Raw genomic sequence first — 18,556 nt, 5'->3', positions numbered from 1 at the left:
CCAGTGTTGTGGATAGAAAACATTATAAAGCAAAGAGATAAGTTTCACAAAAGCTAGCAGTGAATTTACTTTGAGTTAATTTAAAAAGCAGGTGAATAATGTATAAAATATATGAATAATTAATAGTTATGTTACAAAACTATCCCAATTTAGTACTTAAACTTATCCTTTAATTTATTATGTAATATTATATAATACCCTGAAATTTAATCTCCATGAGAACAGTATTCATTGATTGACTAATTTTAAAACTATTGTACTTAATTTAGTAATTAAACACATTAGACATTTAACAAACATATTTGTAAGTACAAATGTGTTGCTGTTGGTCAGTGAGGCTACAGATGGTTCTAAAACAACTCAGACTATTGCCTTTGCCCTTGTTTGCCTACCATATCTATGAGGAAAGACCTAGTTGATTAAAAATAAAACAAGCATTTTTTTTTTCAGGACACAGGGCAATCAAGCTCAAATTGACTGGGGATGCTTCTTCCTATTCTATAGAATTCATGATGCTAAAAGTTGCTCAGAGTACTGGCAGGAAAAAGACTTCAATGGCCTTACTCAACTCTAGGTCAGGTAAGGTAAAATAGAACCTTATCTGGCAAGATGTATCCATGGATTTAGGTTGTTGACTAAATTTTTTAAATGAATTTTTAACCCATTAGGCCGATGACCCAAAGAAGAAAAGTAGGCTAGAGGTTCAATGAATTTACTGAGAAAAGATGAATGGAATAATAGGAGAGACAGGACTTGGACCATATCTAGTCATTTATGGCTCTAGTCTTGGCAGAGAGTGTTCTCATGCCTTGGGGGATGAGCAATGGTTAATCAGGTCTTTTACTAGATCCTGTATTTGGCCAGGATCTTGGGCAAATATACTCTGGATTAATCTCATGTGTTTTTTCCTACATCTGTCCATGTATGCTAGTGCCTGGTAGAGTTTGTTATGCAATAAATACTACTTCATGATACCTAATTTCCGTACATTTAACAATATTGTGGCTGCTCCTCTGAAAACACATTCTGAAGGCCAACCAGGAAGTCTGCTACAGCCAGGGCTACAGACCTCCCAGGAGACCTGCAACAAACCATGGACACAGGAGGCAGGCTCCAGACAGAGACACCCATGACAGTTAACACCAGAGATAACCAGATGATGAGAGGCAAACTCAATAGTATAAACAACAGATGCCAATATACTCTGGCACCATCATAACCTAGTTCTTCCACCACAACAAGCCCTGGAAACTCTAACACACCTAAAAACCAAGATGCTGACCTAAAATCCTATTTCATGAAGATAATAGACTACTTAAAGGAGGATATAAATAACTCATTGAAAGAAATACAAGAAAACACAAGTAAATAGGTAGAAGTCCTTAAAGAGAAAACAAATAAAGCCCTTAAAGAAATACAGGGAAACACGATCAAACATGTATAGAATTGAACAAAGCAGTCCAAGACTGAAAAATGGAAGGAAGTAGAAACAAAGAAAACACAAAGGGAGACAACTCTGGAAATAGAAAACCTAATAAAGAGGTCAGAAACTATAGCTGCAAGCATAAATAGCAACAGAATACAAGAGATAAAAAAAAAAGACTCTCAGGAGTAGAAGATACCTTAGATTGAGACACAGTCAAAGAAGATTCAAAACATAAAAATATCCTAACCCCAGACCAAAATGAGAGAGTCACATACATGTAATGCCACCTACTATAACAAACATAACAGAAACTAACAATCATCTGTCTTTAGTATCTCTCAATATCGATGGACTCAATTCCTCAATAAAAAGACATAAGCTAACAGATTGAATACACAAGCAGGATTTAGCACTTGCAGCATATAAGAAACACACTTCAATGACAAAGACAGGCACTACCTCAGAGTTAAAGGCTTGAAAAATGGCTTTCAAGCAAACAGTCCCCAAAACCAAGTGGGAGTTGCCATCCTAATATCCAATAAAAGAGACTTTCAACCAAAAATTATCAAGCAAGATGTGGAAGGAGACTTCATATTTATCAAAGAAAAAAATCCACCAAGAGAAAGTCTCAATTCTGAACATCTATGTCCCAAATACAAGGGCACCAAATTCACAAAAGAAACTTTAATAAAGCACAAAACTATTGGGAGAGTTTGACAACCCACACTCACAGATGGATAGGACATTGAAACAGAAACTACATAGAGACACTATAAAACTAATAGAGATTATGAACCAAATGAATTTAACAAATATATACAGAACATTTCACCTTAAACCAAAAGAATATACATTCTTCTCAGCACCTCATGGAACTTTTCCCAAAATTGACCATATAATGTCTCACAAAACAAGCCTCAACAGATATAAGAAGATTGAAATAATCCTATGCATTCTATAAGAGGACCAAGGACTAAGGCTTCAACAACAAGAACAAGAACAACAAGAACAACAGCAACAACAACAACAACTAACAGAAAACCACATACTCATGGAAACTGAACATCTCTCTACTTAATAATAATTTGGTCAGGGAAAAAATTAAAGATTTTTAGAAGTCAATGAAAATGAAGGCACATCAAAATGATCATTCATTATGATCAAATAGGCTTCATTCCAAGGGTAGTTCAATATATCGAACTCCATTAACATATCATAACTCAATGAAAAAAATCTAATGATCATCTCATTAGATGACGAAAAGCATTTGACAAAATACAACTTCATGTTAAAAGCATTAGAGAGATCAGGAATTCAATGCCCATACCTAAACATAATAAAAACAATAGACAGCAAACCAACAGCCAATAAAAATTAAATGGAGATATACTTGAAGCAATCCCACTAAAATCAGGGACAAGGATGCTGACTCTCCCCATATCTATTCAATATACTTGAAGTTATAGCCAGAGCAGTAAGACAACCAAAGGAGATCAAGGGGATATAAACTGGCAAAGAAAAAGTCAATGTATCGCACTATTTGCAGATGATATGATAGTATACATAAGAGACCACAAAATTTTTACCAGAGACCTTTAACAGCTGATGGACAACTTCAGCAAAGTGGCTGGATATAAAATTAACTCAAACAAATCAATAGTCTTCCTTTACACGAATGATAAATGAGCTGCGAAAGAAAATAGGGAAACAACATCTTTCATAATAGTCAGAAATAATATAAAATATCTTGGTGTAACTCTAAATAAACAAGTGAAAAATCTCTATGACAATAACTTCAAGTCTCACAAGAAAGAAATTGAAGAAGACCTCAGAAAATGGAAAGATCTTCCATGCCTATGGATTGGTCAGATTAACATAATAAAAATGTTCATATTACCAAAAGTGATCTACAGATTCAGTGAAATCTCTATCAAACTTCCAACATAATGCTTCAAAGACATGGAAAAGGAAATTCTCAAATTCATTTAGAAAACAAAAAAACTCACGTTAGGGAAAACAACTCATGTTAGGGAAAACAATTCTTCTCAATAAAAGAACATCTTCTGAAATCACCATTCCTGACCTCAAGCTATACTACAGAGCAATAGTGAGAAAAACTGCATGGTATTGGTACAAGGACAGACAGGAAGATCACTGGAATAGAATTGAAGACCCAGAAATGAACACACATGCTCATAGACACTTGATCTTTTTCAAAGAAGCCAAATATATACAATGAAAAAAAGGAAAACATCTTCAACAAATGATGCTGGTCTAACTGGCAGTCTGTATGTAGTAAGTGAAAATGGATCTATATTTATCTCCTTGCACAAGGCTCAAGTACAGTTGGATCAAGGACCTTCACATAAAACCAGGTATACTGAATCTAATAGAAGAGAAAGTGGGAAAGAGCTTCAAACTCATTGGCACAGAACTCCAGTGGTTCAAGCTCTAAGATTAAGAATTGATAAATAAGACTTCATGAAACTGATAATCTTCTGTAAGGCAAAGCACATAGTCAATAGGACAAGTTGACAACCTACAGATTTGAAAAATATCTTCACCAACCCCACATTTGATAGAGGGCTAATATCCAAAATATATAAAGAACTCAAAAAAGATTAGTTTCTTAATGGAAATGTTTTTATTATATTTTTTTATAATAGAAGTTGATTTGTGCCTGTCTTACCACCGTTCAGCACTAGATGGTGATGTAAGTCTTAATTTGTTATGAATTCATAGTTGATCAATATTTCCTTGGTGCAGCATAGCTGAAACTTTGGTTTCTCCCAAATTCACAGTTGATACGTTATTCTGCATGGACTAAGTCTGCACCCAAATGGATAGTCCATATCTGTGGCAGAAGCTCTGTTATTGGATAGAGGAGAGGTAGGCGGAGCTAGAAGCCGGGAGGAGGAAGGAATGGGGAAGAGGGAGAAGAAGATGGATTGAGAAGATATCCCCGGATGTCCACGTGGCTATAGCAGTCAAGGTTAGGCAATTGGGTTAACAATTCTAATTGTGTGGGCATCTTGTGTATTGAGTATTTGTTAATATATAAATCCTTTGGTTAATCTTTAAACATTAAGAGTCTTCATTTTACCAGGTACCACGAGGATGGCGGTTATTGTCTAGGGTTGAGCAGAGCACTATGAGGGTGGCGGAGTTGCCTCAAGGGTCATTCATGCTTAGAGCCATGGAGTCCACGGAGCTGACTGGCGGAGGCAGTAGCCACTCCAGTGTCTCACGGGCTCCGGGCTGGCACCTCTGCCACCGTTAGTGTGGGAACTTAGAGCGGGAACATGGTGGAGGCCAGGAGCTAGCTGAGCTGTTCGCCCTTTCTATTACCTCCCACTACACATATCTGAAAGAATTATTTTCTTTGGGTCTAATTAGGGATTAAATGTCTTATCTGTAGTTATTGACATTGTCCCCATCTGCTGCAGGAGAAAGTCTTTCTGATGATGACTTAACAATGGATAGAATCTCTGGAGGGACTGGCTTTAGGTTTGTATATTATAACTATCACCACCATTGCAACAGCTATGTATGTTAATTACCTCTTGCATTCATAAACAATAGCACAGCATTTAAATAGAGTAAAGCCCACACTGCTGTAGGTGTCCTATTACTGAGTGGACTTAAACATCATGCCAGGAAAAGTATAGACTTCATGTACAAACGCTGTCCATGCTAAGGGATCTTTGCTTTCTCCATGGTGTTGAATGTCATTATAGAGAGGCCCAAGGAAAAGGCATTCTAACTTCCATGTCCTGTTCACCAGCAACTGGCGTTTCCTGTCTAGTGTGCAAGAGTGGGTAACGTATGAGATAATTTCTTTGCTTCTTAGTCACTTATTTCCTCTTAGGATTAAGCTTAAATGTGTCTGAGAGCATTTAGTATATTATACTTTTATTTTTAGTTAGTTCTTGGAAGTTTTAAAATTTTCTTATTGTTTTCTTCTTAGTCACACTCTTTATTCAGTAGTGCATTGATTGTTTAAACTCCATGACTTTATGCAATTTTTATAAAGATACTTTGCTATTGATTTGAAATTTTATTGCATTCATATTATAGATGACATAGAACTATTTCAATTTTTCTGTATTCACTGTATTTGGTTTGTGGACAATGATGTGGTTGATTTTAGAGAAAATTCCATGAGTAGATAAATAGCACATGTAGTTTTCAGCATTTCAGCATTTGGGTATTCTGTATATATGTAAGGTTATGTATTTTGTAATTTAATTCTGATACTTGTTTTCTTTGTCTTTATGATCTGTCTATCAGAAAAAGAGAGAGATTTTGAAACTACCCACTGTTACTGAGTTAGAGTTAGGTGGGATCCTGAAGTTTGGGTTTATATTTGCTACTTTGTTTTTTTGAAATTGTAATGTTCTTCCATCTTTTCTCTCTTTTCCTTTCCTTCCTCTAAAATCTCCCATACATCCTATTCTAGCTCTCTTTCAAACTCATGACTTCTTTTTTTCATTACTTGTTATTACCTACATATATGTATATACATATATACTAAATAAAACCTGCTCAGTCTGAATACTGTTACTTCTATGCATATGTTTTCTGGGCTGGCTACTTGGTATTGGATAACCAAATGGTGTGCTCCTCCTTGTAGATGACTATTGTTTTCACTCACAGCATTCTGCAGTGCTTTGTTGTCTTTTGTGTAGGATTGTGACCTTTTGGACTTTTCCTTATCTACTTTGATATGCCTATTTGTGTTATTCTGGTTTAGGTCATGTTTAAGCAGTCAAGTTGTTGAGACTGTATGGTTTTAGTTTATGGCATTATTAGGAGACACAGTCTCACTTTTATAAAGTTGGTTACACCAACATTTGCTGCATGCATGTTTATTATTGCAGTATATTATTGGACATTTGTTTCTTTAATCATTGTGAAATTTTCTTCTTTTTCCATTAAGATTAATTTTGGGGTGGAGCTTATTTTTGTCAGTTAATTTTGGGACACAGGCCTATATATAGGTCTCATTCTTTAAAACACATTTCCCTTTCCCTCTGAGTTAATGCCTATCCTGGAAGGTAAAATGAGTTTCTTGTAGACAACAAAATTAAGGTTTATTTCCCCCTAATTCTTCTTAATCTAACTCATGTCTTTTCATCTGGAGTTTGGGGCACTAATATTTAAAGTTATTGAAATGCGTGTGTGGATTTCCTACATTTATTTTGTTTTGTTTGTTTGCTTGTGTTATTCATCCTATTTTGTACTTCAGTAATTTTATCTTCATTTTTTTTTTCTGTAGCTTTATAGGTATGCTTATTCCTCACTTTGGTGCAACCTATTGGTTTTTATATTCCGTGTCAGACCAGTTTGGCAGATACAAATTCCTTTAGCCTTTTTATATCACATTATGCCCCACCCCCACTTTATGTATGGCAGAGAATTTTATAGACAAAGAAGTCTGGGTTAATATCTGTGGTCTTGTAAAACTTGGAGTACATTGCTCTACGCTTCTGGGTTTTAAAGTTTCCATTGAGAACACAGATGCTATTGTGAAATATTTGTCTTTATTTATGAACCACACATTTTGCTTTGCAGCTTTTAATACCTATTCTTTGTTCTGCATATTTAGTGTTTTGACTATTTTATGGTGTGGGGACTTTCTGTTCTTACTTGATTGCGTGTGTGCTTTTTTTTTTTTATCTGTATGGATGTGCCTTTTATGAATTTGGGGCAGTTTTCTTCTATTATCCCACTGAAGATCTATTCTATGTCATTGAACAGGGATTCTTCTCCTTCTATGATTGTAATTTGTAGTTTTGGGTTTTTCATGCCATCCTAATGTTTCTGAATTTTCCATCTTAAATTTTGATATTCTATCTTGTATTCGATACATTCCACTTGTATAATTTTCTCCTAAGTTTTCTCATTAAGATGTTGAAAATTTCAATTCTGTTTCAATTTTAGTTGAGTTGTTTTCAGTCTTTCTCTCTACTGCATTTGTTTTTCAAATTCTAAATTTTGTTTATCATTTGACTTAGCTGTGTGTTTGTTTCCTTGGGCTTTATTAGTTTATTCTTCCCCTTTTAAGTTCTTTCATGTTTTATTTTTCTTTTTAAATGTATTAAATTAGTTTACTTTATTTTTAATTGTTCTTTTAAATTACATGCCCTAAGATTCTTATGACTGGTTTTCATTCAAGACCAGTTCTATAGGACTAGTAGTTGTTGAAAGACATTGCCAATTCTTGGCCTTTCGTAACATTTGTGCTTTTTAAAAATTTAATCTGAGCTTGTGGACTTAATGTATTGATTTTGTGTCTGATATGAGATTCTGGCCTGTTCTTACTGATGGGTCTTATCTACCTTGCTATGTTGATCAGCGAAGAGCAAGATCAAACCAGTTAAAAATTCCAATATGGAGAGAAGAACAGCTTCTAAAGTGTCATCTCCAGTTATGCAGTTATTTAAAATAGCTGTTCAGAGAGAAACACTTACTTTGAGGGATGTCTACTTGAAGCTTTCTCATATTCCAGTAGATAATCCAACACTCATGTGTACTTTGGCGGTATTAATTGTACTCACATGGTTACTAATAAGAGAACATGAATTTAGAAAGAACATTGTCACTTTAATTTTGTCAAACCTTGTTTTTAATGATGGTTCTTAAATGCTTTAAACTCCCTTTTAGCCCACTACTCACCAGAGGTAGTGGGAAAGAAAGGATATAGGGGAAGCAAACCTGTTAAGAAAGGTTCTTTGGAGAAAATCATTTCTGTGATTTCTGGAAATTGGCTGTTCAGTTCACAGGTTAGCAGTATCAGCTCAATCTACTTGCAAACACTTCACTAATATATAGCAGTCCAGTTCTGCAGAGTTGGGTTAGCAACAGTGCTGACACAACTGAGCATAGACATCCAGGCTTTAGCCTCAACACTAGTCAGCAAGTGTTGACAAGTGTTGAGAGACAAGGAGAAACTCAGGAAAATTCTCAGATTGCCTGTCTTAGTGATGAGACCAGCAAAGATGTAAGACTCACAAGTGTTACACAACTAGCTCTATCAGCAAGCTAAGATCAGCCTCAGCCACTGTCAGTCTAGTCCTATTTATATACCCTCCAAACATCATGTGTCCTTCACAGGAATTACCTCAGCATATGTCTTACTTCAGCACATATCTTGCTTCAGCCTGGGGTGTCTGTGTCAGCTGACATCACTCTGCCAATCAACTTGAGTATAAGGAAGCTTCAAGAAACTGCAGAACACCAAAGTTTTTTTGGTGTGTTTCTCTCTATGGAGTCCTGACAAATGCAATTCAACTATACAATGTAAAGTGGACCAATACATGTATGTTATTAGCAATCCTCCATCATGTGTTTCTTCAAGTGCCTGCTTTAGCAGAACATCCTTTTATGTGTGACTGCTTCAGCTAAATGTTCCTTCATGTGTTTGCCCCAGAAAAACACATCCAACTGACTTTTCAAAGAACCCTTAAGTTTCCAATTCAGAGCATGTATTAAAAGAAGTCCTGGGGGAATTGGGTGGAGGTAATATAGATGGATACAATAAAGTTACATTGTACACATATATGAACCATTCAAAATAAAATTTTAAAAAAGTAATACATGTTTCATAGCCTAGATTGTCATGTATCACATGGTGTATTGTATGTATTTGTAGGGAGCAGAAGTGTAATATTCTGGTCTGAATTTTACATAAATATAAATTTATCAAATCAGTTCATCTTTGATAAATTATATGTATTTAATTTTTTAGATAGTTTTGATTGTTTTATTATACTTTTTAAGTATTGATTTCTTATTCTTAGAATTCTTATTCTTAGAATTTCATTTGTAACAATTCAGAATATTTACAAATTTAAAACATTCTTATAATTTCTTATTCTTAGAATTCAGAATATTCACACATTTAAAAGTTTGTAATTTAGAACATGCCCATCAAAATTGCTGTATTATTATAGCTGACCTACTTTGTGCATTATTTTTCTCTCCAGTAATATTCTTCTATCTGAAACATACTTTGCCTATCAAAGTAGCTGCACTTTCTCTTGATTTAGCATTATCACATGCTTCCCGCCCACTCTCTTTTGAGATGGAACCCATGGTGGACATTGCTCATTTATCCCTGAGCCCAAGACTGGACAGATCAAGGACCTAAGGGGAAACTAAATACTTCTTTCCTATCAAAAGAATATAGCCATAAAATGATTCCTAATGACTTGCTATGCTCATAGATTCGTTACTTGTCCAACCATCATCAGAGAAGTTCTTCCTGAAGCAGATAAGGGCAAATACAGAGAACCACAACTAGACAATGAGTAGAGAACAAGAAACCTTGAAACAGTTCTATATGGGATATAGCCACCTAATTTATTCCTTCATGGCTTAAGGAACTATGGAAAAGAAGAGGTATAAAAATTATAAGAGCCAATGGGGACTGAAGACATCAAAGGAATAAGACTTTATGGACACAATAAGACTGATACATATGGAGAGACTATAGTTCAGGAATTTATTTAAATAATAAGCAACAATTTACAGAAAATTTTATTTTTGAAATTCAGATGATTGAGAAAAACAGTATATTTGTTCATACAACAATTTAGTTTTATTAAGTCAATAAAATCAATACCAAGTAATGTCCACTGCTGTTTCTTGTACAGTTCATAAATTTTTTTCCACATTTTTAAAATTTTCCCTTTAATCTTTTTGGAGAAAGCTGGGATTAAAGTAAATGATATTACCTTTTTACAAAGCGGTGAGTAAAATGTTTGTGGGATATTATAAGGTAGAGAATAAAATTCTCATGTTGTTAGAGCAACATTTAAGTTAATTTTACAAAAATAGTTATGTATGAGCTTGACAGATACATTTAAGTTCTTCATATTACTGAAGACATGTAAGATTAAAATTAAAAATTTTCTCAAAAGAAGTGTCAGCATTTGAAATTTCCAGAAATAATTTAATGGTCTATATGATTAAAACTTTCAATCTCTAGAATTATACCTATTACATAACAAAATACTGTTTTTAAACATTAAAAATTTTCTCAAAAGAAGTGTCAGCATTTGAAATTTTCCAGAAATAATTTAGTGGTCTATATGATTAAAACTTTCAATCTCTAGAATTATACCTATTACATAACAAAATACTGTAATTAATTGTACATATAAATTAAATACCCCAAATTTTAACCTTTCTTCATTTTAACCCATGTCATGAAATTTGACATATCTATGAAGATTTTTTGGGCATTAAGTAATTACTTGTGATTCATAGCATAGCTTTTAAATCTCTTTAGAGCATTTTTTATTTCTTTATTTCTCAGTGTATAAATGGCTGGATTTAGGAGAGGTGTAACAACAGAATAAAACACAGCAAGAAATTTGTCAAACCAGGTGATATTGAGGGGCCAAACATAGATGAAGATGCAAGGCAAAAAAAGGAGCATCACCACAGTGATGTGAGCAGTGCATGTGGACAGGGCCTTTGATGCCCCAGCTTTAGAGCTCCTGTTAACAGTGATAAGGATGTATGTGTAGGATGTGAGCAACAGAATGAAGCAAGATACAACTACAACCCCACAGTCAGCATTCATTAAAATGTCCAAATCATGGGAATCTGTGCAGGCTAACTTGATTACCAGTGGCATGTCACAGAAAAAACTGTCTATTTCCAATGGGCCACAGAGAGGTAGCTGCAGAACTGCTACAAGCTGACTCAAGGCATGCACAAAGCCAACAGTCCAGGAGGTCACCACCAATCCAGTGCATCTTTTCAGGTTCATGATGGTGAAATAGTGGAGTGGTTTGCAGATGGCCACATAGCGGTCATAAGCCATTACCAGCAAGAGCACCATCTCTCCTGCAGCAATGCAATGGGCAAAAAAGACCTGGGACATGCATCCTTCAAAGGAAATGGCTTTATGTTCCCTGAGAAAGTCTGTGACCATTTTTGGAGTGGTAACTGAGGAAAGCCATATATCAACAAAGGACAGGTTGGCCAACAAGAAGTACATAGGGGAATGGAGATGGCGGTCAATGGTTATTAAGATCATGATGACAATATTTCCTGACAGAATGAGCAGATAAAGTATCAAAAATATCACAAAGAGTAAGACCTGAAAATTCTGTGAATGGGAAAGTCCCAAAAGCACAAATTCTGACACCATGGACTGATTCACTCCATTCATTTTGTCCTAAGAAACAATCTACAGAGAAAAAACGATGTTGGAGGGAAGTGGAGAAAAAAATTGCTTGTAGAATTTGACGTTTACCTCAGACTTAATATCTGTACATCACATAAATATAAAGAAAAGTTTTCACCAAATATGAATGACATTACTATCAAAGTAAAACCTCATGAGACATGGTTAACTTTTGTGGAAGCAGAGGATCAGATTACATTTGTATGGACATTGTTTCAGAAATATGCTTTGTATGATGGTAGGCAAAAACATAGTTCACAAGGTGAGAGGTTACAAATTATTGCTTTTTCTTGTGAGGGATATATTACTTGCTAGTTCAGTTTAAACAAACTCTCAGTATGAAGCAAACACTCTTCCCACTGTATGATAAAAGTCAAGTCATATCCTTGGGGACATGATTATAAATTACATCAAATTTCAATGTACAATATGTGTTACAGTGTTTCTGGTTTTGAAGTAATAAAATAATGGAAAGTTTTTAAAGCCACAATGTAGTATTTTTAGTATTACTTTATAACATTAAATGTTTATTTATCTTACTCTTCTGAAGGAAATGTTTTAACCATTATGAGAAAACCTACAGAATACTGTACAGGATACGGAAGCACACACTGATTGGGATATGAACATCATGTTCCTATTTACCATAAATTAAAATATATAAGTTAACTTATATGGGTAACTAAGCTCATAAGCAAATTGTCAATACAGATGAATGTAGAAATGGATTAGTTGAACAGAAGGACCATTAAGATTCAAACTTGAACATTACATACAATTTAAGGCTATAATTAGAACATATTTATTTTAAATAATATCAATAAACAACAATGAATCATTACTCTGTGGAATATTAGTGCTTTTATCATAAAATATGTATTCATCTATTGTATATTTATATATTCTCTATTAATTTTTCTTCAACTTGTATCACTTGTTTATTAATCACTGCCATTACTTGAAATGATATATCACATACACAGATAAAGAAATAAATAAATTTGTTTTTTGGCTGATAGTTTTGCAGTAATGAATAGTGTCCATACTGACATGTAATATTGATAACACACAAACTGAATGGGAATGTCTGCAAATTTTCTCTCTTCCTTCAGTAATTTCTTGAGTATTATTTTCAAATTTTGTGTCTTACCTGTTATATCATTTGAAGTTCCTGGGGTGATGAAGTGAAAAAGTCAACCTCACTATATAGAATGCTATTTTACTTTCCCATTTTCTGAAGAGTCAGAAGCAACTAAGGAACAAAGGAAATAAATCAGGTAAAATATTTGCTATGGCACATGTATATATTAGTGAGTAATCTTTTAACTCAAAAATAAATCTACTTTCTTTAATAAAGACATGCCATGCCTATTTTCTAAGGAAAATAGTTTGAAATTTTACAAAATATGTCTGTGATATTTGCAAAGGCTGAACCATCTGAATCCCAATACAAACTTAGTTTCTTATTAGTGTGAAAATTTCCTAAAAATATCATTTGTATAATCTTGAATAATTTGTAACAATAATAGTCAAGGGCAGGATATTGTGTGATTGAGAAAGGAAAATCTGAAAAGATAAGCATGTGGCTTCTCATGAAACATTTGAGCAAGAAAAACCATAACATTTAGTAATTAGAGTTAAGTTACTGTAGAATAGGTACAACACTCTATTAACAGCTATTCACATATATTTAATAGACTTGCCATTTATTTATAAAAATAGTGAAACTTAGTCAAATTACTATGACCTATTGACATTATAATTATGACACAAATATTTTTCTGTTTCAATAGTGTGTTATGAAGATGTAAAAAATTACATAAGAAAACCCTTATGCATTTTATCATAATCAGAGTATGTTAAAATTTTCATTATTTTCCTTCTTTATTTTATAGTGTATCTAATATTAAACAATATTGTGTTCAAAATTATGGGTAATGATGTAACTCTTAATCTTCATCTGATTCTCTGTAAGCAATAGATATTCTCTCTCTCTCCCTCTCCCTCTCTCTCTCTCTCTCTCTCTCTCTCTCTCTCTCTCTCTCTGTGTGTGTGTGGTGTGTAATCACTTTTCCTCAAAATGTGTGTTGATGGCACTTTCTGTAAGTTGGCATTCACCTACTGAGTAACACAGATGTGTCTGCTAAAATGGCATACTAAAGTACTGGTTCCTTTTCAGGAATGTAACATCTGTTTCAGGCTCTATGTCTTTTTATCCAGAAGAACCTATACAGAATCTTCCATTAAATCATTGTTGGAATTCTACTTTTGATATGGCTGGAATTCTTCTAGAAATACTAATATTGGCCTTACGTTTGATAATTTTGAAAAAGTTGTCAAAGAAAGACTTCTTTGGTGTTACATGTTTAGGATGAAAATGTGTTCATTTTGGGACTGGAGAGGTAGTTCAATGGTTAAGAGCACTAACCGCTCTTGCGTAGGACATTTTTTTCAGTCCATAACACCATGTGGTGGCTTACTGCTTTCTGTATCTCCTATCCAGGGAGATCTGATGTATTCTTCTGGCATACACACAGTGCAGAGACATTATGTGGGCAAAACCACACATGCATAAAGAAAAAATAAAAATAGTATGCATTGTCTTGCAGGACTAGTGTTTGCCCAGTAAGTTTATATCCTATAAAACCCTATACTACTCTCAACATTTGTGCTTTTGTAGCAATTAAGCATATATTGGAACTTAGACAATACTGTAGCAGATCTGTGTGGTGTACATTGATGTGATGACAAGCATATTCCAGTAGCTCATTGATGGCTTTATTATTTCTCATATTCCTTTTCATTGTATCCTTGCAATATGCAAGTTTTCACATCAAATCTTACTAGATTGGTGACCAATTTTACATCTCTCTCTGCTGAAAGTTGTCCTATATACTAAACATATCTGATTTAAAAGGGCATGACCCTGTTAAATGGTAGTGGCTGTGAAGAATAGCTGCATGCTGCTTATATGGTTTAGCAGGCAAATAAAAATTATCTGATGCAAACATAAGCACATTCCAGAGGGCATGCTTCTTTGTGGTGTGGCAACTGATGATAAACCACAGAATTTTGGGTATAGTAGAAGTTAAGAAGTCATGTATTATTTTCTAATCTCTAACAAAGCATATAAATGATTCTTAACCTCAATCATACTAGATATTGATAAAACAGATACACAGATATATTTTCAGAGAAGAGAATTAGGGAGATGATCTAGCTTACCAGACTCAATGTTTTCTCATAGCTCAGATTTTCCACCTCTGTACTGTGTACTTGTGAATACACTCATGTTATGTAAGGAGAGTGTCTTGAAATCACTATCTGTTGGCCTTTTTTTATTCACCATCTGAATCTTTGTCCCATGGGCAAAACTCACTGAGTCTATATACTGAACAAAAGAGAACCCTGTAGGTAATTATCTTGGACATCTCTTAGGGGTTTCTTTGTTCAGAATAACATCAAGCACTGCATATTTATGAAATATAACAGAGATACAAATGAAAATATGAATAAGTGTAAGATTTAAAATTAGTGAAATAATATGAATTTATTCTTAGCCAACAAATCCACAGTGATACCTTATTCATATTTGATCTGTAAGAGAAATGATGTGTTGTGTGTTCTGTATGATAATAATAAAATGGTTCTCTAATTGTTGACAGAGTTTTTTAAACAGGCTATGCTGATCATACAGAAGTTTTATCAGTTTATTTTCTGATAATTTGCTATGTTGTTATGTATGTACTTGATTTTCAAATCATTAAGACCCCAAAAGTTTTAAAAGAGGACATTTATGTGAGTTTTAAACAGATTTATTTTGACTTTGTGTGTGTATTTGTATACATGTACATATATACATCTTCTATTTAAAACAGCTTTATTATAACAAAGTATATAATTAATATTTAATATATAATTTAATGGCTGTTTCTACTTAATCTCCTTTTCCTCTCTAGTAATATTCTTACTTCTGAATCATACTTTGTTTAATATTAAAGTAGCTACTGAAGTTTCTGTTGATGTATGTCACTGTCACATGTAGCTCTCATTTTCTTTTTTAGATGGAGCCTATGCTGGGCACTGCTCATATAGCCAAGAACGAAGACTAGAGACATCAAAGACTTAAGGGAATAACAAATACTGCTGCTCTAATAAAAGAATATAGTCATAACATGACTCCTAATGGCATACTATACTCATAGATCCCTGTCCTGCTATCATTATAGAACCTTCTTCCAGCAGCAGATAGGAGCAAATATGGAGTCCCACAATTAGTCAATGCATAGAGAGTGAGAAATGTTGAATGTTCAGCCCTAAATGGCATGTCTTTACCTAATCTCTCCCCGCATGGCTCAGGGAAGTATGGGAAGAGGATCTCTAAAGAGTATAAAAGCCAGTGGGTACAGAAGACACCAAGGAAACAAGGCATTATAAACATAATAGGGCTTATACACATATGGAACTACAGAGATTGTAGCATCATGCAGGGGATCTGCTCAGTTCTAAACCATGTAGGATCCCAGTTCTGAGAAAGATAGTAAACAGAACCCCCACCCTAATACAGAAGCTAATTCCAACTGATAAACACTCACACAGGAATAAATAATCTTCTCTAATGGAGTCTCACTTGGTATGCAAACACACTTAAGGAGAGGCTCCATACCTAGCAGTAGATGGCCAACACAAATCAAACTAGATATTATTTATGAAGTATATTTTAACTATGATTGTTGTTCTTATTGTATGTTTGCCTAAACATGTTTTTCCAAATATTATAGGTCTTTTTTTATGCATTATGATTTCTGATTTTGTGTTTTTTATGGATTTCTGTGTGTACAACTCTGTGTGTCTCAGGTTGAATTTGTGGATTTCGTGGCTTTTTTTTTTTGGCTCTTTCCCTTTTTCTTCTTCTTTTTTTGGTGTAATTATTTTCTTCTATTCTCTTTTTTATCTTCTTTATTATTATTATTATTATTATTATTATTATTATTATTGGTGGTGGTGGTGTTGGTATTATTTAGATGCTTGCGATGCTTGCTTGTTTTCTTTTTTATTGGCTATTTTATTTATTTATATTTCAGATGTTATTCCCTTTCCCCATTGCCCCCCCTCCCCCCACACACCCCATAAGCCCTCGATTCCGTCTCTCCTCCTCCTTTTGGCTTTTATACCATTTTAATTACATGCAAATATTAAGGTCAGTTCTAGGTTGAGGAACTAGCAATACAATAGATGCAAATAGTTAAGGAATAAGCAAAACAATAAACACAAATAGTCACAGAACAAGCAAGGCAATAAACAAAGTTCCATAAACACTCCCATGATCAGTGTTTCTAAGGGCTTATCAAGATGACCAAAATATCTGAATCAACTTCCCTGTCCAAGCCCAAGGTCATTTTCATGTCTGAAGCCTACTTCTTGTTCTAGCCTAAGATTTATATTCCTGCCTGAGATTACTTCTTTGTTGTAGCCTAATGTCAGATTCCTGCCTGAAGCCCATTTCTTGACCAATGTCAGATTCCTGCCAAGCAGCACTGAAAGGTCTATACATCTCCTTCTTTTTTATTTCATAAACAAGACAGCCTGTCTTAGGTCATTCTGACAAGAATGGGTACATCGTGGAAAATGCATTATCGACAGCAATACACTTATGTCTTAGGTTGGGAAAGATCTGTGCAGAATCTTAACCGTCATTGGCTTGCCAGCCTGTTAAATCAATAGCTCTGTCTGGGGGGTCCACTTTCAGTTTCAAGTCATGTACTTTGGCTGCCAACATGTTGGTGCTGTTAAAGACAAGTTTGCTCACAATGGATGGATAGGCAGGAATAAAAGTATTCCCAGGACAAGGGTCATCAACATGACCAAGCTATATATGCCATTCTTGACACTTGATCAAAATGGAAATGCTGACCTTAAGTTGATGGATAATATCAGCATTATCTGCTGCATCAACGCTCAAGCAGAGCAGCATCCTTTGAAGTCATAATCTCACTATGCAGAGTTAAAACATCCAGAGAGGTGTTAAAATTATGCCAAATACATTGCAAGTGTCTTCAAACTTTTTCCTAATTATAATGACTATCATTGTAAATTTTAGAAGTAACACAACTCTTGGTATTTGGCATCACACTTGTGATGGCTCCTTACTCTTAAACCCTGAACCTCCTTCCAATAATTTAAATAGGATGAAGAGCATTGGGCCAATGTTTCAAACGCCTATCTAAATCCTCTTTATAGTAAACACATTAGTAACCTTTTTTTTTTTTTTTTTTTTTTTGCTAAATGATTAAGAAAAGTAGCTGTCTTAACTTCTTTTGTCAAAGCAATTGCAGAAGTGGTGGTGCTAGCAATTAATGTAATTAAAGCTGTAATACCAGCAATAATCAAGCCCACTACCCTCTTGCTTCTGCTTAAAGCCTGACTCAGTTCTTCTAATACTTGCAAACTGTTTTCAGAAATCCAAGGTTCTGTAATACTTAGGGCAATAACAAAAAAAGCTGATTGATAGACCCCCATAACAGACATGCTGTGTTTCAACACACTAACACAATTAGAAAGTATACAATCAAAGCAACTTACAATAAATACTGTAGAAGAAACAAAATTTTAACTTGACAATTAAAAGAGCCTTAAAACATGCACTAACACTTGTTTGAAATCCAGATCCTGTCCCAGCTTTATTTCTTGCTAATATAACATCATAGAGAACTGCAGCTAACTTCCAAATATGTCTCTGAAAATGTTCAGACCCAGCCTTCCAAATGAAGACTGTTATTTCCAATATTGAATTGATTTCTAGACCAGTCCATGATTGAGTCCGAACAACTGGTCACATTTAAGAAAAATACAAGAGTCATAATAACTTCGCTTTTTAATTCTTTGTCCTATAAGGTCTAAAAACTTGAGGCAAGGCAGCTTGTCCCATC

The 18,556-nt window shown here is 34.3% G+C and overlaps 1 protein-coding gene across 3 annotated transcripts; it reads right to left on the bottom strand.

The window, feature by feature from the left end:
• Nucleotides 1-9,915: 9,915 nt before the first annotated feature.
• LOC117704030 (olfactory receptor 4K3-like) lies at nucleotides 9,916-14,974 on the bottom strand. 3 transcript variants are annotated; one of them, XM_076929431.1, is made up of 3 exons: nucleotides 14,853-14,974; nucleotides 12,778-12,879; nucleotides 9,916-11,710 (listed from the first exon to the last, which is right to left on the bottom strand). In XM_076929431.1, exon 3 carries the CDS (start codon nucleotides 11,610-11,612, stop codon nucleotides 10,683-10,685), a length of 930 nt encoding a protein of 309 aa, XP_076785546.1. In that variant the 5' UTR covers nucleotides 11,613-11,710; nucleotides 12,778-12,879; nucleotides 14,853-14,974; the 3' UTR covers nucleotides 9,916-10,682. The 3 variants fall into 3 exon arrangements, with proteins under 3 accessions (XP_076785546.1, XP_034351880.1, XP_076785545.1); XM_034495989.2 differs by having other exon boundaries at nucleotides 9,916-11,630; XM_076929430.1 differs by having other exon boundaries at nucleotides 9,916-12,879.
• Between the last annotated feature and the right edge of the window lie 3,582 nt (nucleotides 14,975-18,556).

Source organism: Arvicanthis niloticus, chromosome 2 (assembly GCF_011762505.2).
Source record: "Arvicanthis niloticus isolate mArvNil1 chromosome 2, mArvNil1.pat.X, whole genome shotgun sequence".
In the NCBI taxonomy this organism is placed as follows: Eukaryota; Metazoa; Chordata; class Mammalia; order Rodentia; family Muridae; genus Arvicanthis; species Arvicanthis niloticus.
This window is presented reverse-complemented; position numbering and strand designations above follow the sequence as displayed.